Below are 23758 nucleotides of genomic sequence, written 5' to 3'. Positions count from 1 at the left end.
TTCACTGCTTTAGCACACTCTGCCAATCCGGATGTTCTAGCTGTGTCTGAATCCTGGCATAGGAAGACCACCAAAAATTCCTAACTACAACATTTTCAGAAAAGATAGAACTGCCAAAGGGGGCAGTGTTGCAATCTACTGCAAAGATAGCCTGCAGAGTTCTGTCCTACTATCCAGGTCTGTACCCAAACCATTTGAACTTTTACTTTTAAAAATCCACCTCTCTAAAAACAAGTCTCTCACCGTTGCCACTTGCTATAGACCACCCTCTGCCCCCAGCTGTGCTCTGGACACCATATGTGAACTGATTGCCCCTCATCTATCTTCAGAGCTCGTGCTGCTATGCGACCTAAACTGGAACATGCTTAACCACCCAGCCATCCTACAATCTAAGCTTGATGCCCTTTATCTCACACAAATTATCAATGAACCTACCAGGTACCTCCCCAAAGCCGTAAACACGGGCACGCTCATAGATATCATCCTAACCAACTTGCCCTCTAAATACACCTCTGCTGTCTTCTACCAAGATATCAGCGATCACTGCCTCATTGCCTGCATCCGTAATGGGTCAGCGGTCAAACAACCTCCACTCATCACTGTCAAACGCTCCCTGAAACACTTCAGCGAGCAGGCCTTTCTAATCGACCTGGCCGGGGTATCCTGGAAGGATATTGATCTCATCCCGTCAGTAGAGGATGCCTGGATATTTAAAAAAAAATCCTTCCTAACCATCTTAAATAAACATGCCCCATTCAAGAAATTTAGAACCAGGAACAGATATAGCCCTTGGTTCTCCCCAGACCCGGCTGCCCTTAACCAACACAAACACATCCTATGGCGTTCTGCATTAGCATCGAACAGCCCCCGTGAAATGCAGCTTTTCAGGGAAACTAGAAACCAATATTCAAGCAGAAATTTGCTTCCTGCAACACTAACTCAAAAAGTTCTGGGACACTGTAAAGTCCATGGAGAATAAGAACACCTCCTCCCAGCTGCCCACTGCACTGAAGATAGGAAACACTGCCACCACTGATAAATCCACAATAATTGAGAATTTCAAGAAGCATTTTTCTACGGCTGGCCATGCTATCCACCTGGCTACCCCTACCCCGGTCAACAGCACTGCCCCCCCCCCCCCCCCCCCCCCACAGCAACTCGCCCAAGCCTTCCCCATTTCTCCTTCTCCCAAATCCAGTCAGCTGATGTTCTGAAAGAGCTGCAAAATCTGGACCCCTACAAATCAGCCGGGCTAGACAATCTGGACCCTTTCTTTCTAAAATGATCTGCTGAAATTGTTGCCACCCCAATTACTAGCCTGTTCAATCTCTCTTTCGTGTCGTCTGAGATTCCCAAAGATTGGAAAGCAGCTGCGGTCATCCGCCTCTTCAAAGGGGGGGGGGGGGGACACTCTCGACCCAAACTGCTACAGACCTACATCTATCCTACCCTGCCTTTCTAAGGTCTTCGAAAGCCAAGTCAACAAACAGATTACCGACCATTTCGAATCTCACCATACCCTCTCTGCTATGCAATCTGGTTTCGGAGCTGGTCATGGGTGCACCTCAGCCACGCTCAAGGTCATAAACGATATCTTAACCGCCATCGATAAGAAACATTACTGTGCAGCCGTATTCATTGATCTGGCCAAGGCTTTCGACTCTGTCAATCACCACATCCTCATATGCAGATTCGACAGCCTTGGTTTCTCAAATGATTGCCTCGCCTGGTTCACCAACTACTTCTCTGGTAGAGTTCAGTGTGTCAAATCGGAGGGTCTGTTGTCCGGACCTCTGGCAGTCTCTATGGGGGTCCCACAGGGTTCAATTCTTGGACCGACTCTCTTCTCTGTATACATCAATGATGTCGCTCTTGCTGCTGGTGAGTCTCTGATCCACCTCTATGCAAACGACACCATTCTGTATACTTCTGGCCCTTCTATGGACACTGTGTTAATAACCCTCCAGGCAAACTTCAATGCCATACAACTCTCCTTCCGTGGCCTCCAATTGCTCTTAAATACAAGTAAAACTAAATGCATGCTCTTCAACCGATCGCTGCCTGCACCTGCCCGCCTGTCCAACATCACTACTCTGGACGCTCTGACAACTATGAATACCTAGGTGTCTGGTTAGACTGTAAACTCTCCTTGCAGACCTACATCAAACATCTCCAATCCAAAGTTAAATCTAGAATTGGCTTCCTATTTCACAACAAAGCATCCTTCACTCATGCTGCCAAACATACCCTTGTAAAACTGACCATCCTACCAATCCTCGACTTCGGCGATGTCATTTACAAAATAGCCTCCAATACCCTACTCAACAAATTGGATGCAGTCTATCACAGTGCCATCCGTTTTGTCACCAAAGCCCCATATACTACCCACCTTTGCGACCTGTACGCTCTCGTTGGCTGGCCCTAGCTTCATACTCGTCGCCAAACCCACTGGCTCCATGTCATCTACAAGACCCTGCTAGGTAAAGTCCCCCCTTATCTCAGCTCGCTGGTCACCATAGCATCACCCACCTGTAGCTCGCGATCCAGCAGGTATATGTCTCTGGTCACCCCCAAAACCAATTCTTTCTTTGGCCGCCTCTCCTTCCAGTTCTTTGCTGCCAATGACTGGAACGAACTACAAAAATCTCTGAAACTGGAAACACTTATCTCCCTCACTAGCTTTAAGCACCAGCTGTCAGAGCAGCTCACATATTACTGCACCTGTACATAGCCCATCTATAATTTAGCCCAAACAACTACCTCTTCCCCTACTGTATTTATTTATTAATTTATTTCGCTCCTTTGCACCCCATTCTTTTTATTTCTACTTTGCACATTCTCCCACTACTAATCTACCATTCCAGTGTTTTACTTGCTATATTGTATTTACTTTGCCACCATGGCCTTTTTTTGCCATTACCTCCCTTATCTCACCTCATTTGCTCACATCGTATATAGACTTGTTTATATTGTATTATTGACTGTATGTTTGTTTTACTCCATGTGTAACTCTGTGTCGTTGTATGTGTCGAACTGCTTTGCTTTATCTTGGCCAGGTCGCAATTGTAAATGAGAACTTGTTCTCAACTTGCCTACCTGGTTAAATAAAGGTGAAATAAATAAATATCTTATTTTACTTATATCTAATATTATATTTTATATTACTTATATCTTATATATTATATTGCTTATATCTTAAATATTATACTACTTATAAAAACTATGCAAAAAAATAAACTTCCTTTTTCAGGACCCTGTCTTTCTCAGATAATTCGTAAAAATCCAAATAACTTCACAGATCTTCCTTGTAAAGCGTTTAAACACTAAACACTGTTTCCCATCCTTTTTCAATAAAGATTGAACAATTAATGAACACGCACCTGTGGAACAGTCGTTAAGACACTAACAGCTTACAGACGGTAGGCAATTTAGGTCACAGTTATGAAAACTTAGGACGCAAAAGAGTCCTTTCTTCTGACTCTGAAATACACCAAAAGAAAGATGCCCAGGGTTCCTGCTCATCTGCGTGAATGTGCCTTAGGCATGCTGCAAGGAGGCATGAGGACTGCAGATGTGGCCAGGTCAATAAATTGCAATGTCCATACTGTGAGACGCCTAAGACAGCGCTACAGGGAGACAACTGACCGTCATCGCAGTGGCAGACCATGTGTAACAACACCTGCACAGGATCGGTACATACGAACATCACACCTGCGGGACAGGTACAGGATGGAAACAACAACTGCCTGAGTTACACCATGAACGCACAATCCCTCCATCAGTGCTCAAACTGAGGCCTGTACACCGAGGCCTGTACTCTGGAGCGGGATCAATTTGAATCTGGAGGGTCTGTCAGGGTCTGGGGCGGTGTGTCACAGCATCATCGGACTGAGCTTGTTGTCTTTGCAGGCAATCTCAACACTGTGCGTTACAGGGATGACATCCTCCTCCCTCATGTGGGACCCTTCCTGTAGGCTCATCCTGACATGACCCTCCAGCACGACAATGCCACCAGCCATACTGCTCGTTCTGTGCTTGATTTCCTGCAAGACAGGAATGTCAGTGTTCTGCCATGGCCAGCGAAGAGCCCGGATCTCAATCCCATTGAGCACGTCTGGGACCTGTTGGATCAGAGGGTGAGGGCTACGGCCATTCCCCCCAGAAATGAATGGGAACTTGTAGGTTCCTTGGTGGAAGAGTGGGGTAACATCTCATAGCAAGAACTGGCAAATCCGGTGCAGTCCATGAGGAGGAGATGCACTGCAGTACTTAATGCAGCTGGTGGCCACACCAGATACTGACTGTTACTTTGACCCCCCTTTGTTCAGGGACACATTATTACATTTCTGTTGGTCACATGTCTGTGGAACTTGTTCAGTTCTTGTCTCAGTTGTTGAATCTTGTTATGTTCATACAAATATTTACACATGTTAAGTTTGCTGAAAATAAATGCAGTTGACAGTGAGAGGTAGTTTATTTTTTTGCTGAGTTTATTATATGACTTCTATCTTAAATCTTATATTACTCACATTACAAAATATCTTATCTTAAATTACCTAAATCTTATATTACTTTGGGCTCCCGAGTGGAACAGTGGTCTAAGGCACTGCAGCTCAGTGCAAGAGGTGTCATTGCAGTCCCTGGTTCGAATCTAGTCTGCATTACATCTGGTTGTGATTTAGAGTACTATAGGGCGGCGCACAATTGGCCCAGCGTTGCCGAGTTAAATAAAAAAACATATTTGATATGATATTTCTTATACCTTATATTACTTATATGTTAAATCATATATTACTTATATCTTATATTACTTATATCTAATATTACCTATATGTTGAATCATATATTACTTATATCTTATATTACTTATATCTAATATTACCTATATGTTGAATCTTATATTACTTATATCTTATATTACTTATGTCTTATATTACCTATATGTTAAATCTTATATTACTTATATCTTATATTACTTATGTCTTATATTACCTATATGTTAAATCTTATATTACTTATATCTTATATAACTTTTTTATTTTTTGTATCTTACATTACGTAAATGTTAAATCTTATATTACTTATATGTTATATTACTGATATCTTATATTACTTACAGTATATCTTATATTACTTGCATATTATATATTAGATGTATATTTTTTGGATAAAAACATAAAACCATATCTTATATTACTTATATACTTCTAAAGCTGTAGAATCAGAGTGCATGCCATTATTGATCTAATCTTAAAACTTTGCATTCTAATAACAAATGTCTCCTTCAAATTCATGTCTGGTTAAAACATATTACAGATGTAATGTAAAATGGACTTAAATGTAATGTAAAAGGAATTAAATGTAATGTAAATGGGCTTAAATGTAATGTAAATTTACTTAAATGTATTGTAAATGGCCACCCCTGGTGTTAAAATCAATAGTATTCACCTTTTGTAAAAGTTGTATTTATCGATATTTCTACAAAGTCAACCTTCTGAATTGATTTGTTATACATCAGTTCTCTCTAACAGGCAGTAGTTATCTCTAACAGGAATTTGTTATCTCTAACAGGCATTAGTTATCTCTAACATGAATTAGTTATCTCTCACAGGCATTAGTTATCTCTCACAGGCATTAGTTATCTCTAACAGGCATTAGTTATCTCTAACAGGCAGTAGTTATCTCTAACAGGCATTAGTTATCTCTAACAGGCATTAGTTGTCTCTAACAGGGATTAGTTATCTCTAAAAGGCATTAGTTGTCTCTAACAGGCAGTAGTTATTTCTAACAGGCATTAGTTATCTCTAACAGGCAGTAGTTATCTATAACAGGCATTAGTTATCTCTAACAGGCAGTAGTTATTTCTACAGGCATTAGTTATCTCTAACAGGCAATAGTTATCTATAACAGGCATTAGTTGTCTCTAACAGGGATTAGTTATCTCTAACAGGCAGTAGTTGTCTCTAACAGGCAGTAGTTATCTCTAACAGGCAGTAGTTATCTCTAACATGCAGTAGTTATCTCTAACAGGCAGTAGTTGTCTCTAACAGGCAGTAGTTATCTCTAACAGGCAGTAGTTATCTCTAACATGCAGTAGTTATCTCTAACAGGCATTAGTTGTCTCTAACAGGCATTAGTTGTCTCTAACAGGCATTAGTTGTCTCTAACAGGCATTAGTTATCTCTCACAGGCATTAGTTATCTCTCACAGGCATTAGTTATCTCTAACAGGCATTAGTTATCTCTAACAGACAGTAGTTATCTCTAACAGGCAGTAGTTATCTCTAACAGGCATTAGTTATCTCTAACAGGCATTAGTTGTCTCTAACAGGGATTAGTTATCTCTAAAAGGCATTAGTTGTCTCTAACAGGCAGTAGTTATTTCTAACAGGCATTAGTTGTCTCTAACAGGCATTAGTTGTCTCTAACAGGCATTAGTTATCTCTAACAGGCAGTGGTTATCTCTAATAGGCATTCGTTATCTCTAACAGGCAGTAGTTTCCCTTATTTACTCATTAAAATTCTAACACTTACATGCCATGTTGATGAGAAATGTTGACTGACATGTTGTTCTGTTTTAGGTGGCTCATGTGATTCTATATCCTCTCTGTTCAATATGTATTGCATGTTTTATTCTAACACATACTTTATCCAAATGTAATGCTATATTGTAACACATACTTTCTGAAATATATTTCCCATCATTTTGGCACAGACCTGACAACTTTTTTGGTCTTGTTACTGTTTTTAGACCACACATGAATGGGTATGTTCCTTATTCCTTATCACCATGTCAACAATCTCACTTTCACTGCGGGGTGATTCTCCCCTCAAGGACCTAATCTCTGCTCACTACTGATTATTTATGAGTTATTAGAACATGAGGTCACTTAAATGATGTTAAAGTCCAGACCTGATGCCACTCAACCCTCTCTCTGCCTCTTTATAAGTCCAGACACACACTCCCTCTCTTTCAGCAGTCCCCACCATAAACAGTAACTGCACATCTGGCAAAAATGTATTATTGCATTTGCCAATTTTCAGTTTATGCCTTTAAAATAAATAAAGACTGATATTCCAAAATATATATATAGCATTCTCTTCTGACGAACACCACATCATATCTCCCCATTTCACTGTCACTGAATACTGCATGTCCCCTATTCAAAACCACTTCACACCTTATTTTATATCATTTTGTAGCTTTCGCCAATACATTTGCTAACTCATATTGTTTTCTCCCACTTGAATGTAATCCTGTAACCAATAATTTGTTACAGTAGACAAGCTAGTAAATGGGATTGAAAGAGTACATGCACAGTTGGCACTGTGCTAACAAACTAACAACAGACACGCTAACAACAAGCTAGCAGACAAACTTACAAGAAGCTACTGTAGCAGACTAGCTAACAACAGCTAGCAGACAAGCTAACAACAAGCTAGCTGACACACTAACAACAAGCTAGCAGACAAGCTAACAACAAAGCAAACATAAAGCCATCCAGATGGGGCATAGTAATCCACTCAAGGTCTAAACAAGCTTATAGTTTTTACAAATATAGCTGTGTCTTGTATCCCAGGTAGGCATATGATCAAATACTTATGATGTCATATATCCCAAAACAGGATCCAGAGATGAAGACAGACCCACTTTTATAGCCGATAGCTTACAAAGAGTGTAATTTATATAGTTGAACAGACATTGAACAAACAAAGTCCTCTGCAGCATTGAAACCCCGCCAGTTAGTAGGGCTTCTGAATCACCGAGACTTCCCCTCTGCAGGGGTTGTCGATGAAGTACAAAGTAGGGCACTTTGCATGTGATGTGTGTTGCCTTGCATGGTTACGACATGCAACGGCCCTGTACCAGTCTGCATGCTGCTTAACGAATGTCTTCCTTTTCCTCTTTCTCCTTCCGCCCATTCGTCCGTCTGCTTGCAGAAGACAACCGTGTTGAAGGTGGGTATTCAATTTTCTCTTTTCTTTGTCATGGTTTTTATCATCTTTCCTCTGTGATTTATTTACTGAAACCATGCTGTGGTTCTCATGGCTTAAATCACTCCTAACATACTCTATGTCATGGGGAAATGGTTTTAAATTGTGCTACTGAAATGGTGTTAAAATGTGCTACTGAAATGGTAAGTCGGCTCCATATGTTTTTCTCATTTGCGCTTCTGGGTAGATGTTGTTGCAAAATGTGCTCGGTCATTGGTTCAGGAGAAACGCGTGGTTTGGGATAATGAAATGATGCTTCGGGAAAGTTAGCTGTTCTTAACTACACTTTTTATCATGATCCCGATGACACAATTTGGAACATTCACTTATGTTGATGTAGTTGTTACTATTCTTTAAATCTCCCATAGATGTTAATGTTAATGAATATCAGTGATATATCAAGTTTTGGCAAAAGTTGAGCTAAGTACAGTGCCTTTCGGAAGGAATTCAGACACCTTGACTTTTTCCCAATAATTTTACAATACAGACCTATTCTAAAATGGATTAAATAAAAATGAATCCTTAGCAATCTACACACAATACCCCATAACGACAAAGTGAAAACAGGTTTTTAGAAATTTTACCAAATATATAAAAAATAGAAAACAGAAATAACTTATTTAAATAAGTAGTCATACCTGTTGATATGAGATTCTAAATTGAGCTCAGGTTCATCCTGTTTCCATTGATCATCCTACAGATTATTCTACAACTTGATTGGAGTCCACCTGTGGTAAATCCAATTGATTGGCCAAAATTTGGAAAGGCACACACTTGTCTATATAAGGTCCCACAGTTGACAGTGCATGTCACAGCAAAAAACCAAGCCATGAGGTTGAAGGAATTGTCCGTAGAGCTCCGAGACAGGATTGTGTCGAGGAACAGATATCGGGAAAATTTATTCTGCAGCATTGAAGGTCTCCAAGAACACTGTGCATCATTCTTAAATGGAAGAAGTTTGGAATCTCTATGACTCTTCCGAGAGCTGGCCGCCCGGCCAAACTGAACAATTGGGAGAGAAGAGCCTTGGTCAGGGAGGTGACCAAGAACCCGATGGTCACTCTGACAGAGCTCTAGAGTTATGGTAGAGGGATGTGGGGATGTTTTTCAGCGGCAGGGACTGGGAGGCAAAGATGAACAGAGCAAAGTACAGAGTGATCCTTAATAAAAACCCAGAACTTGAACCCAATTTAACATCTCCGGAGAGACCTAAAAATAGCTGTGCAGCGATGCTCCCCATCCAACCTAACAGAGCTTGAGAGGATCTGCAGAGAAGAATGGAAGAAACTCCCCAAATACAAGTGTGCCAAGCTTGTAGCTTCATACCCAAGAAGACTTGAGGCTGTAATCGCTGCCAAAGGTGCTTCAACAAAGTACTGAGTAAAGGGTTTAAAGACTTATGTAAATGAATACATGTGTCAATTTCAGTTTTTTTAAATGATAAATTAGCGATGTGTGTATATTGATGAGGGTGGAAAAAACGATTTAATCAATTTTAGAATTATGTTGTATTGTAACAAAATGTGGGAAAAAGTCCAGGGGTCTGAACACTTTCTGAAGGCAATGTATGTTAAGATGTGGATAAGTATTTAGGCTACTTCTACACTGTTAAACTATGCCTTGGATCTCTCACTGGTTTGAAATACATTTTCTGAAGGTTATTGTTGATACATTACATAAGTTAATGGTTTGGAAGGGATAGGACAAACATTTTATGGTTTCTGCAAGCTGCGGGAAGTAGAGAATAGTCTGTTCCCATTTACAAGGAGATAGTAGTGTCATAGTGAACAACTGAATACAACTTTAAAGAACAAACTCTGAACTGAACACTAAATAATGCATTTTCTTACAATAGTGTCTTTCATCTTTGCATTAAGGAGGGGAAAATGACCAGACTCTGCTCAAATTGCTTTATATAACTGATAATATTATTATGCAAATACCCTGTTTGGATCTTTGAAAGTTAATGTAGAAAAATGTGGATCCATTGTAAGAGATTCACATCGTAAAACCTTGTTCAAGTCAGGCCATTGCTTTAGGGGTAGGTAGGTACAGCAGGTGGAACTGGTTGAGCATTCTGAGAGGAGGCTCATCTTGGACAAATGGAACCTCAACTAACCTACAATTATTACAGTTAATTTAACTAAAGCAAGTCTGACTGATTATGCATTGCAACCTCTCTCTTGGTTGGAAATATGCTCAACACCCTAACCCAACCTTGTCTGACTGTACCCCATCCTCACTCTCCGTCCCCCTTCACCCCTACCCTGACTCCCCAACACCTCCCAAAATACCACAGGCATCTACCAGACACAGATGCCTGTCTGTCAGTTTGACCTACAGTAGGATATGTCCCAAATGAAAACCCTATTCCCTATATAGTGCACTAATTTGGCAAGGGCTCATAGGACTCTGGTCATCCAGTAGTGTATAAAGAGAATATGGTGCTATTTGGGAGGCAGCCCTAGCCTTTCCGTGATCCCCTGTTTCTCTGCTGACTTTGCTCTTGTTTTCCTTTAAGGTCTGGCACACTTGATGATGGGCGACCAAGGTATGGGCTCTGTTTCTTTGGTCCCTCCCCCCATGTGCTCCATACAAATACTTATTTTGCTGCTCCTCTTGCTGCTGGCTGGGGTACTCTGGGCTTTTAAATCTGCTTTTCAGATCTGCTTTGAAACAGTGAATGACTTGGTTTGTCTTGATCCCCCCTCTCTCTCGAATCATCGCCTCAAATCAGCACATACTTTTCTTGCCAGTATGTTTCAAACTATTCTTCATTCTCATTTGGCCGGCTGTTTCATCATGCCATCATGCTGTGATTCATTTCAAGGTGATGATAAAAACCAGAACAAAACATGCTGAAGGTAATGCATGATTGTGATGTAGCTACTATAGGACTTCAGACCCCCTCTATATTACCCTTGCTGCTGAAATGCTTTAGCAGTCAGACAGTGAGCCACAGTGAGTTAGATGATTGAAAACCTCTCTCCATTTCCAAGGCAGTCTTTCTTTGCATCCCAAATGGCACCCTATTCCCTGTGTAGTGCACTACTGTTAACTAAGGCCCAGGGTGCCATTTAGGAAACATCCTCTGACTCATATTCTCCACAGCAGTCTGGTTGATGCTCGTCTCCCAGCATGCAGTACTCAGTCTGAGCCGGAAATGAAATATTGCTCACTTGAACCCCCCCCCCCCCACACACACATACTGACACTCACACCAGCATTCCATCATGCCATCCTTTCTTCAATCTCTTACCTCATCTTGGATATGATATTCATCCCATTGTGCCTCTCTGTGTGTCCCCAATGGCACCTTATTCCCTATATAGTGCACTTATTTTGAACAGAACCCTATATAGGGAAAAGGGTTCAATTTGGGATGCACCCACTCAGTGTTCTTTGGTCCTTCTTCCCTGTCTGTCAGTATGACCATGACACTTATCGCTGTCTTTCCTTCCTCTCTTCCTCCTCTTGTCTGGAAACTGCGTTCTACCATGGAACATTCCATCAACTATCCTAGGTAGTAAAGGTACTCTCCACACTTTACTTCCTCAAACTTCATGTGGTCACGACTGTCTCAAATCCGCTGTCTGTGGCCTTATATGGTAGTCACATGACAGTCTAAAGTTCACTGTCTGGCTTTATATGCTGCTTTCATTAAGCATGTAAAGTCATGAGCATAATTGCATTGCTTTATGTTGCTACTATTTAAAATGTCTGTGTGTCACGGTACCCAAGGTAGGTCGCTGCTTAATACTTTGCGGTCAGCTCACACTTTTCGATCAGGAGTGGATTGTTTCATTTTTGCTTGATGCATTAAGACCATAAAGACATTCACAAAGGGGGGATATGTGATGTCCACTCCACTCTGCTTGTACCTGATGCCAGTGCAGCCCTGACCACCGGTAATGCTTCATCTTTTTCAACGTGTTGATGGGTAATGGGGTGTGATGAGTTAAAGGCTATATCTGGCCCCAGTGTCTGACCAACCTGAGTGTTGTGGACAGCGGGCACGGGGCTGGGCACCCCATGGGCTGGGAAGCACCTTATCCTGGCTGGCTGTGCTGCTGTGCCGCTCTCCACAGAGGGTAAGTGGACCTCTGATCTCTGCCCGTTTGCCTCTCCTACCCAGGGCTCAGGGAAGGAGAAGGTTGGCTTCGAAGGTCCCTACTGAGCATTACAGGTAAACAGCTTTGCTTTGTTCATTTGATTCCTTAACAGTTGAATCATTGGATCATTCAAGACTAGCAGGTCTAAAGAGAAAGTCACCGTTTGGTTTGTTTGTTTCATCCATAGGAGTTATGTTATGTGACATGTCCTGCCGCGTGAGCTGGATTGACAGTCTTCAATGAAAGACAATGTTCATATCTCAGCAGCTTGTAGATTATGTGGGTGAAAATGTATGTGGGTGAAAATATGAATGATAATTCAGCAAGTTATGAGTATCTATAGGGATATGTGTATTTTAGGCATAAATGAGTTTGAAGGCATGATCTTTGACATTATAGGAATCGTGGGACTGTAAAATTCCATTCCAGTGTTCCATTTCCATTCTAAATAAATTATTTTCATGTTATCACCTGTAATCACCTGTAATATTGTCAACAAGCTCTCAGTCTCACGGCAAAATTAGCCATTCATCCATGTTTATCAAATGTTTTTTAAATCAAGTGTTTAAGGTAACATTTAGACATTATCTCCACATTTTTAAGGTTATGGTTAAGTTCAGGCATTAACCTTGGGATAGGCTTAAAACATAAATATAAAAAAACAACTTTCTATTGCTGTATTTGAGCATGCAACCTTTCGCACTAGAGACAGATGCTTACAAAACCTACTTGAAAAAAGAGCCAACAGAGTAAAAGAGCTCACTGTTGCCCCTAGTGGCCGGTTTACACGTCATCTCCCAACGTCCTCAGACATGGATGGACGTCAAATACTGACTTGTAATCACGGGTGACCTGGCTGAACACTGTAGCATTACTGTCTAAGTAAGCCAGGTAAGAGGTGTGTTTATGAAAATAAATGAGCATGGTACAATGAAAATTGAAAGTCAAATCAAATTAGTTTGTACAGGTAAGTAGACACCATATCCATAAATTAATCAAATGTATGCGGAACCATTTCAGATATCTGTGATTTGGAGCTATCTTTCCATTGCCTGCAGTACATCAATATTTTTCACTGTGATTTTATATCTAGGTACATTACACACACTTGGACATGATTGGGATATAAAACACACACAGAGTAGACATTTTGGACTTTCCTTTAATCACTCAGGGCAACAGTGCAAAGATCAACTACCCTTCACGAAGGTAAGTGCTATTTATTTGGTAATGGCGGTTCAGGTTGTGTGGCCGTTCATAGAGATTGGATGATTACATTTTTTAGCGCCCATCTTGTTTTGATCTTTTCTCTGAATATTGAACAGGTCAAATTAGCTTTTTCTGACATTGCTTATACACATCATTTTCAACATTCTATTTGGTCTGCAAGTGTAACAGAGTTAAGAACGAACATTATGATCGCTCCACCGCTATCTTGAAATGTCACGGATGGAGCTATCCAATCGGTAAATTTTGGGTGGCTCAAGTCGTTGGAATGTTTTCAAGGAGGGCGGTCATGTGTGTTGCGAAGCAGAGGATCACTGGTTTGAGCCCAGTATGGGGCAGTCGGACAGTGGAGGAAGCTAAGCTGTTAGCAGGCAATCCCTCATGCCTGTAAAACTGAATGACAGGGTGCTTTCAGACTCCGATCTGCCCTAGGAATGGGATATTGCCTCTAAAACTGAATGAAATGATGCTTAGAGAGTTTGAGTATCTGCACTAGGAATGGGATGAGATTTCCAATGCTCAAGTCTGGTTGTAATAGCGCAATGCTGCTTACATGAACCAAGCTATTATAAAAAATAAAAAAATTGAACCTTTATTCATCTAGGCAAGTCAGTTTAGAACAGATTCTTATTTCCAATGATGGCCTACACGGATGATGCAAGGCTAATTGTGCGCCACCCTATGGGACCCCCAATCACAGCCGGTTGTGATACAGCCTGGATTCAAACCAGGGTGTCTGTAGTGACACCTCTAGCACTGAGATGCAGTGCCTTAGACCGCTGTGCCACTCGGATGAAGGTTCTTTTGTTGGGTTTTTGTGATAATTACACATACCATGACATGTTTGTAACACCGACACCTTGGCATCTTGCCACATTTTACGCAGAAAAATAAAATTTTAAGGATATGTCAAGTCTAAACCAAAGAGTCATGAGGTGTACTGTAGGTCTACGGCTTCAGAACTGTAGGATGTGACGTACTGTAGACTATAGGTATGGCTAGCTCATCAGGATGTGACGTACTGTAGACTACGCATGGCTATGTCATCAGGATGTGATGTGCTAGGTCATCAGAATGTGACAAACTGTAGACTATACACATGGCTAGGTCATCAGGATATGACGTACTGTAGACTATACGCACGGCTAGGTCATCAGGATGTGATGTGCTAGGTCATCAGAATGTGACAAACTGTAGACTACACATGGCTAGCTCATCAGGATGTGACAAACTGTAGACTATACGCACGGCTAGCTCATCAGGATGTGACGTACTGTAGACTATAGGTATGGCTAGCTCATCAGGATGTGACGTACTGTAGACTATACACACGGCTAGCTCATCAGGATGTGACGTACTGTAGACTATACACACGGCTAGCTCATCAGGATATGACGTACTGTAGACTATAGACATGGCTAGCTCATCAGGATGTGACGTACTGTAGACTATATGTATGGCTAGCTCATCAGGATGTGACGTACTGTAGACTATACGTATGGCTAGCTCATCAGGATGTGACGTACTGTAGACTATACGTATGGCTAGCTCATCAGGATGTGACGTACTGTAGACTATACGTATGGCTAGCTCATCAGGATGTGACGTACTGTAGACTATACGTATGGCTAGCTCATCAGGATGTGACGTACTGTAGACTATACGTATGGCTAGCTCATCAGGATGTGACGTACTGTAGACTATACGTATGGGTAGCTCATCAGAATGTGACGTACTGTAGACTATACGTATGGCTAGCTCATCAGGATGTGACGTACTGTAGACTATACACACGGCTAGCTCATCAGGATATGACGTACTGTAGACTATACGCACGGCTAGCTCATCAGGATGTGACGTACTGTAGACTATACGTATGGGTAGCTCATCAGGATGTGACGTACTGTAGACTATACGTATGGCTAGCTCATCAGGATGTGACGTACTGTAGACTATACGTATGGCTAGCTCATCAGGATGTGAAGTACTGTAGACTATACACACGGCTAGCTCATCAGGATGTGACGTACTGTAGACTATACACACGGCTAGCTGGACACTAGCTGTGCCTTGCGTTGTCACTGAAATATACTGTATACGCTCTTTGGACCCTGTCCTTAAGCAGCATATTGTGTGCCAACTGCAGATGTCACCATCTTAAATACCACCCTACTCCCTAAATAGTGCACTACTTTTGACCAGCGCTCTGGTCAAAATTAGTGCACTATAAAGGGAATAGGATGCCACCTGGAACGCAGATATTACTAGCCTGGAGGTGGCAGAAGGCGAGCCATGGGGAGAGATGGAGAGAAGTGTTGACATAGCAGAAAACTGACACAACACACTGAGTCTAATTTTGGGCTTTCACCATGGAGTGTGTCCTCTGTCTCATACAGGGTGTGCGAACAGGTGTAGGATCGCATCTACAGTACAGGGTTGTGAGGCTGTGAAGATCCAGCCCTTTCATCTGGTTTTATCTAATCTGATAACGGTAGTACAACATGTTTGCACAGCCTTTAGCTAGGCCCCTACATTATCCATTCAGATACTAGCAGTTATTTGGTCATTGTAATAATGTAGTTACAACTTCTGAGAATGTCCTATTACTCCAACTCCTTTACGCCCTGGTAGTGCGGTTTAACTTCACAGTTTGTTGAGATGTGGAGGTCCTTTGTGAGGTAAACATTTACATATATTCAGATTCTGATGTTGGTGAAGCTGCCCTTAGAGTCTAAGAACCTAATTTCCATTGATTGCGTCCCAAATAACAGCCTGGTCAAAAGTATTACAATATAGGGAATAGGTTACCATTTGGAATACAGCCTAGGGAAGTGGATACGTCATAATACCACACCAATAGCCTGCCAGCAACAGTGCATTTAATTGCTGTCACCACAACCAAGAGCCATGTGAGGCTTAAAAGGCTTTTCAGGCAGGAGGGCCAGGCCAGGCTAGCATACAGAACATGCCAGGCAGGCCAGGTTAGCGCACAGAACAGGCAGGCCAGGTTAGCACACAGAACAGGCAGGCCAGGTTAGCACTCAGAACAGGCAGGCCAGGTTAGCACACAAAACAGGCAGGCAGGCCAGGCTAGCACACAGACCAGACCAGGCAGGCCAGGCTAGCACACCGACCAGACCAGGCAGGCCAGGCTAGCACACAGACCAGGCCAGGCAGGCCATGCTTCCACACAAAACAGGCCAGGCAGGCCAGGCTAGCACACACAGGAAGGCCAGGTTAACAGGCCCCATAGGCAGGAGGGCTATGCCTGGCTAGCACACAGAATATGCCCTACAAGCAGGAGGGCCAGGCTAGCACACAGAATATGCCCTACAAGCAGTAGGGCCAGGCTAGCACACAGAATATGCCCTACAAGCAGGAGGGCCAGGCTAGCACACAGAATATGCCCTACAAGCAGTAGGGCCAGGCTAGCACACATAATATGCCCTACAAACAGTAGGGCCAGGCTAGCACACATAATATGCCCTACAAGCAGTAGGGCCAGGCTAGCACACATAAATATGCCCTACAAGCAGTAGGGCCAGGCTAGCACACATAATATGCCCTACAAGCAGTAGGGCCAGGCTAGCACACATAATATGCCCTACAAGCAGTAGGGCCAGGCTAGCACACATAATATGCTAGAGGAACTACTTGGCCTTTTGCTAATAAACGAAGTTTCAAAAAATTGTCTCATTTGCTTTTGATGGTTATGATCTTTTTTTAATACTTTTTTTCTAGTCACTAGCTAGGTTTCCATCCAATTGGCAACAGATTTCATGCCAATATAAAACAATCGGCATGAAAAAATATGCACATTTTCCCACCAGAGATGTATTTCCAACCAATTGACTTGTTGCAGATAAAAAGCTGTGTGTGATGATTTAGTGCACATAGAAATAACTTTTGTTAAATTCCCATGTACTGATTGAGAAATTTTAGTTAAATGGATTTCCATCCCATTTTCAACTCTACGGATGGTTTTGTTACAGAAAATGTTGCTTGACCTATTTTGTTTTATCTGAAATTGCTTTTTTATATATTTAAGTTTCTTATTTTCCCGCTCTTAGATCACTCTAAAGACTCACGACTTGTTTTGAAAAGAAAGCCTTGACTGTTGTGAGAGAGGAGATTGAGTGTATGCTTATGGTGGAATGTTGAGAACTACAACATCAATATGATATATGTGTCTATGGAGAAAAATGCAATGCTGGTATGTAGTGTCAGTTGTAGCTCTGGTGTGGATGTTGCTGTAGTAGACTGATGGATGAATCATGACATTCTAAATCTCCCATATGTCACACTTCTCAGCATAAACCTAACTGTAGGAACTATAAACTTAAACCTAGGAACTGAACCAGCTTCTCAACATTAACCTAACTTTAGGAACTTAACCCGGCTTCTCAACATAAACCCGACTGGAGGAACTAGGAACTGAACCAGCTTCTCAACATAAACCTACCTTTAGGAACTTAACCCGGCTTCTTAACATAAACCCGACTGGAGGAACTAGGAACTGAACCAGCTTCTCAACATAAACCTAACTTTAGGAACTTAACCCGGCTTCTCAATATAAACCCGACTGGAGGAACTAGGAACTGAACCAGCTTCTCAACATAAACCTAACTTTAGGAACTTAACCCGGCTTCTCAACATAAACCCGACTGGAGGAACTAGGAACTGAACCAGCTTCTCAACATAAACCTAACTTTAGGAACTTAACCCGGCTTCTCAACATAAACCCGACTGGAGGAACTAGGAACTGAACCAGCTTCTCAACATTAACCTAACTTTAGGAACTTAACCCGGCTTCTCAATATAAACCCGACTGGAGGAACTAGGATCTGAACCGGCTTCTCACCTAACTGGAGGACCTAGGAAATGTGTACTTTGCCAATCTCTATATATGGTGTCTTCTGAGACTGAGCTCTTATATTCGATGCAGTTCATGAGCACATAAAAAATAATAAAGAAATGAAGAAACTGTAACTGACTATATATTTCAAAATATTCAGGACCTCATTGTCATAGTAAAGGCTATTAGCGATTATGACCTTTCAGTCGGCCTGTCCATTTGAGTCCAAATCCGTCGGAATGATTAAACTAGAACCCTCTCAACGTTTTACTGGCTTTCGTCCCAAATGACACCCTATTCCCTATATAGTGCACTACTATTGACCAGAGCCCTATGGGAAATGGTCAAAAGTAATGTAGCACTGAATAGGAAATAGTTTCATTTTGGACGCAGACACTGTTAAATTTATTTTGAAAGCTTTGCATCAATGATATTGTTCTGCATAGTGGCTTGTTGATGGGGATTACAGTTGTCATCTCGGACTATGGCTTGATTTTGCTTAAGTACCGTATGCACTCAAATCCCCCTATTCTTCCTAAAGGTCCTTGTTGCAGTAGCGGTATGGTCTCAGAAGAATCCTTAAATCTCACTTCATATTTTAATTGGCTGGTATTTTCTTTGTAAGGATGAAGAGAACACAGTGTGCGTAACAGGGAACCTGGAGAGTTTCCCTCTGAAGTGGGAGTTAGTCTTTAGTGCTCTGGCTGAAAACAGCAGTGGTCTTCATGATGTTACTCTAATACAGAATAGTTGGGTGGTTTAATATTTAAGAACTTTTTCCTACCACTGTCAGTGTGGTATGTGTGATGCCTTCAGTGCTTCTGAACCCCATGGGTCCCATGTTGATTACATCGTCAACCTCCAATTCAGAGATAATGAAAGAAAAGGAAGGTCTGAGCAATTTGATGCTTGCACTGTTTTACCATTCCTACCTTCCTGTACCTACTGTACCTGCTCCTACTCTATAACCAGAGCAGTGTTTCGCTCTATCTAGCAAGGCACATTGATTTGATAGATTCGGAGGTGGTGTTAAACAAACACTGAAGCTGAGAAAGAGAGGGAAATGGAGAGGAAGGAGATACTGACTCCTGGAGGAGATACTGACTCCTGGAGGAGATACTGACTCCTGGAGGAGATACTGACTCCTTGAGTGGTGCTGAGAGGGAGAGGGAGGAGATACTGGGATACTCGATATCTCATTCAGCCACACACACATGCACACATCCTTGTGAAGCTAAAGACTGCTACATTAGCTCCATTCTAACTCCAGGCCGACACAATTTACTTCACATAATTTCAATGATTGTTTTTGAATGGCCCCCTCTTAACCCTCCTATTATGTTACGTGTCCTTTCCACTTTTGAGTTGTCTAAAATACTAGTTAATCTCTCTTTCTCCATGAAATTAAATTACTTTTCCCCATTTAGGGTCATGAACCTAACTTCAAAATGTGGACACTGATGTGTTGTGGAATATCTGTGTAGATTGTGAATACAAGCATGATATTGTTGGTCATTTTGACCCGGAGGTTTTATGTGTATAGATATTTGCACTGGTCCAAAATAAAAACGTGTCTTTGAAGTATTTTGATTTGCCTGGTTGTGGTTGCACTTTATTAATTATGTTTGGGTGAAAAGGAGCTTTCCCAGCTTCTCCTTCGTACTGAGCAGCAGATCTCTGACACAGACACTGCAAAATGAGCTCCAAACAGAAAATGATTGTGAGAAAGGAAATATGTTTTAACAAAAAATCAGAGTTTTTTTTTTATCAAATGTTTTTGTTATTTCTTCTTTCTGAAAGGTCTGACAAAATAAAGTTTTGGCTGTTTTTATTTGATTCTTTGTCTGTCTTGAGTGTGTAACTGTGCGGGTCAATCTGACCCATACCACAATGTACTTATTTTTTACTCAGCAAAGCACAAGGGTTAAAATATATGTAGTGTATATTGATGACAATAATATAAATTCCTCTCCTCCTAACCCTAAAGGAGAGGAAACAGGAGAGAGAGTGAGAATAGAAGAGTTGTAGCACAAAGTAAATATAATGTTGGATTGTTATGAGAGCAGCTCGGCTGCCTCTTCCTAGCTCGGACTGGTTCCTAGCTCGGACTGGTGTGGATCAATACTCCTGGTCGATGCCTGTTTTCGCACCCCAAATGGAACCCTATCCACTATACTGTATATTGCAATACTTTTGATGAGAGACCTATATGAATAGGGTGCCATTTGGGACTCACATTGTGACACTGCCCTGAAAATAAAGGAAGAATCTGAACAAAAATTGAAAAAAATGGAGCCTCCACTTACTGTATGTCTGGATAGGAATCTAACCTCCACTTACTGTATATCTGGATAGGAATCTATCCTCCACTTACTGTATACCTGGATAGGACTCTACCCTCCACTTACTGTATATCTGGATAGGAATCTATCCTTCACTTACTGTATATCTGGATAGGAATCTACCCTCCACTTACTGTATTTCTGGATAGGAATATATCCTCCACTTACTGTATACCTGGATAGGAATCTATCCTCCACTTACTGTATATCTGGATAGGAATCTAACCTCCACTTACTGTATATCTGGATAGGAAGCTATCCTCCGCTTACTGTATTACTTACTGTATACCTGGATAGGAATCTACCCTCCACTTACTGTATACCTGGAGAGGAAGCTATCCTCCACTTACTGTATTACTTACTGTATACCTGGATAGGAATCTATCCTCCACTTACTGTATACCTGGAGAGGAAGCTATCCTCCACTTACTGTATTACTTACTGTATACCTGGATAGGAATCTATCCTCCACTTACTGTATATCTGGATAGGAAGCTATCCACCACTTACTGTATTACTTACTGTATACCTGGATAGGAATCTACCCTCCACTTGCTGTATATCTGGATAGGAATCTATCCTCCACTTACTGTATTACTTACTGTATACCTGGATAGGAATCTACCCTCCACTTACTGTATATCTGGATAGGAATCTAACCTCCACTTACTGTATACCTGGATAGGAATCTAACCTCCACTTACTGTATATCTGGATAGGAATCTATCCTCCACTTACTGTATACCTGGATAGGAATCTCCCCTCCACTTACTGTATATCTGGATAGGAATCTAACCTTCACTTACTGTATATCTGGATAGGAATCTAACCTCCACTTACTGTATACCTGGATAGGAATCTAACCTTTTATTTTCTTGTTTCTTCCCCTTTTTCTTCATTTGTCTTCCTGGTGTTTCAATGGTTGACCTTGTGCCTTGACTGTGAAGGAGAATTGCCATCATGCACATTACAAGATCTTATCTTATTATCCTTAGGCGCCTGGAATTATACCACAGAAACTTTACCCCTACCTACATGTACAGTTTCCATCGACTTACCTGTACCCCTTTACATTGACTAGATACCAGAACTCCCTGTATTTAGCCTCTTTATTGTTACTTTATTGTGTTACTTCATATTATATTTTTTACTTTACTTTATTTAGTAAATATTTTCTTATCTCTTATCACCGAATAGGACAGGAGAAGTACTCCAGATATAACAAACTGACCCTAGCCCCCCGACACATAAACTACTGCAGCATAAATACTGGAGGCTGAGACAGGAGGGGTCAGGAGACACTGTGGCCCCATCCGAGGACACCCCCGGACAGGGCCAAACAGGAAGGATATAACCCCACCCACTTTGCCAAAGCACAGCCCCCACACCGCTAGAGGGATATCTTCAACCACCAACTTACCATCCTGAGACAAGGCTGAGTATAGCCCACAAAGATCTCCGCCATGGCACAACCCAAGGGGGGGCGCCAACCCAGACAGAATGACCACATCAGTTAATCAACCCACTCAGGTGACGCACCCCTTCCAGGGACGGCATGAGAGAGCCCCAGTAAGCCAGTGACTTAGCCCCTGTAATAGGGTTAGAGGCAGAGAATCCCAGTGGAAAGAGGGGAACCGGCCAGGCAGAGACAGCAAGGGCGGTTTGTTGCTCCAGAGCCTTCCCACTCCTGGGCCAGACTACACTCAATCATATGAACCACTGAAGAGATGAGTCTTCAGTAAAGACTTAAAGGTTGAGACCGAGTTTGCGTCTCTGACATGGGTAGGCAGACCGTTCCATAAAAATGGAGCTCTATAGGAGAAAGCCCTGCCTCCAGCTGTTTGCTTAGAAATTCTAGGGACAATTAGGAGGCCTGCGTCTTGTGACCGTAGCGTACGTGTAGGTATGTACGGCAGGACCAAATCAGAGAGATAGGTAGGAGCAAGCCCATGTAATGCTTTGTAGGTTAGCAGTAAAACCTTGAAATCAGCCCTTGCTTTGACAGGAAGCCAGTGTAGGGAGGCTAGCACTGGAGTAATATGATCATTTTTTGGGGTTCTATTCAGGATTCTAGCAGCCGTATTTAGCACTAACTGAAGTTTATTTAGTGCTTTATCCGGGTAGCCGGAAAGTAGAGCATTGCAGTAGTCTAACCTAGAAGTGACAAAAGCATGGATTCATTTTTCTGCATCATTTTTGGACAGAAAGTTTCTGATTTTTGCAATGTTACGTAGATGGAAAAAAGCTGTCCTTGAAATGGTCTTGATATGTTCTTCAAAAGAGAGATCAGGGTCCAGAGTAACGCCGAGGTCCTTCACAGTTTTATTTGAGACAGTAGGGCAGTAGGGCTGTTCACTGTGCCATGTGAGACAGACAGTAGGGCTGTTCACTGTGCCATGTGAGACAGACAGTAGGGCTGTTCACTGTGCCATGTTAGACAGACAGTAGGGCTGTTCACTGTGCCATGTGAGACAGACAGTAGGGCTGTTCACTGTGCCATGTGAGACAGGCAGTAGGGCTGTTCACTGTGCCATGTGAGACAGGCAGTAGGGCTGTTCACTGTGCCATGTGAGACAGGCAGTAGGGCTGTTCACTGTGCCATGTGAGACAGACAGTAGGGCTGTTCACTGTGTCATGTGAGACAGACAGTAGGGCTGTTCACTGTGCCATGTGAGACAGGCAGTAGGGCTGTTCACTGTGCCATGTGAGACAGACAGTAGGGCTGTTCACTGTGCCATGTGAGACAGACAGTAGGGCTGTTCACTGTGCCATGTGAGACAGACAGTAGGGCTGTTCACTGTGCCATGTTAGACAGACAGTAGGGCTGTTCACTGTGCCATGTGAGACAGACAGTAGGGCTGTTCACTGTGCCATGTGAGACAGGCAGTAGGGCTGTTCACTGTGCCATGTGAGACAGACAGTAGGGCTGTTCACTGTGTCATGTGAGACAGACAGAGCAGAAAGAAGAAAGAGTAGTTTCAACGCAGCAAGTCATCTTTTAGGAACATTTTTGTTGCTCACTCTCCTCCTGCCTGTGCAATGCCGTAAATCAATTCAAACCTATACCTGTTGCCTTGGAAATCGAGGGCATCTCAAGGAGGTTTGTCCTACCATTCATTATTATTTCAAATTAATTTTGAACTTGAATTTAATTTAGCCCAATTGTGTACACGGTTCTTTGGAAAGTAGTTAGACATTGATTTTGAGTTCTGTAACCCGTTGAAACCA

At 42.1% G+C, this 23758-nt stretch overlaps 1 protein-coding gene across 10 annotated transcripts in view; it reads left to right on the top strand.

Moving 5' to 3' along the window:
• The window catches only part of LOC110503044 (neurexin-1a), a 747078-nt gene that overhangs the window by 45992 nt on the left and 677328 nt on the right, over positions 1 to 23758 (top strand). For 7 of the 10 annotated variants that reach the window (XM_090217577.1, XM_090217576.1, XM_090217572.1 and 4 more), the window contains exons 3-5: positions 7941 to 7958; positions 10516 to 10545; positions 12130 to 12180. In XM_090217577.1, coding sequence (XP_090073703.1) covers positions 7941 to 7958; positions 10516 to 10545; positions 12130 to 12180 — 99 coding nt within the window. The remainder of the gene's footprint in view (positions 1 to 7940; positions 7959 to 10515; positions 10546 to 12129; positions 12181 to 23758) is intronic. The other 3 variants (XM_036960883.2, XM_036960887.2, XM_036960882.2) reach the window with 1 other exon arrangement.

The sequence above is a fragment of the Oncorhynchus mykiss genome, chromosome 23 (assembly GCF_057628025.1).
Source record: "Oncorhynchus mykiss isolate SJ-2025 chromosome 23, ASM5762802v1, whole genome shotgun sequence".
NCBI classification, from domain to species: Eukaryota; Metazoa; Chordata; class Actinopteri; order Salmoniformes; family Salmonidae; genus Oncorhynchus; species Oncorhynchus mykiss.
This window is presented reverse-complemented; position numbering and strand designations above follow the sequence as displayed.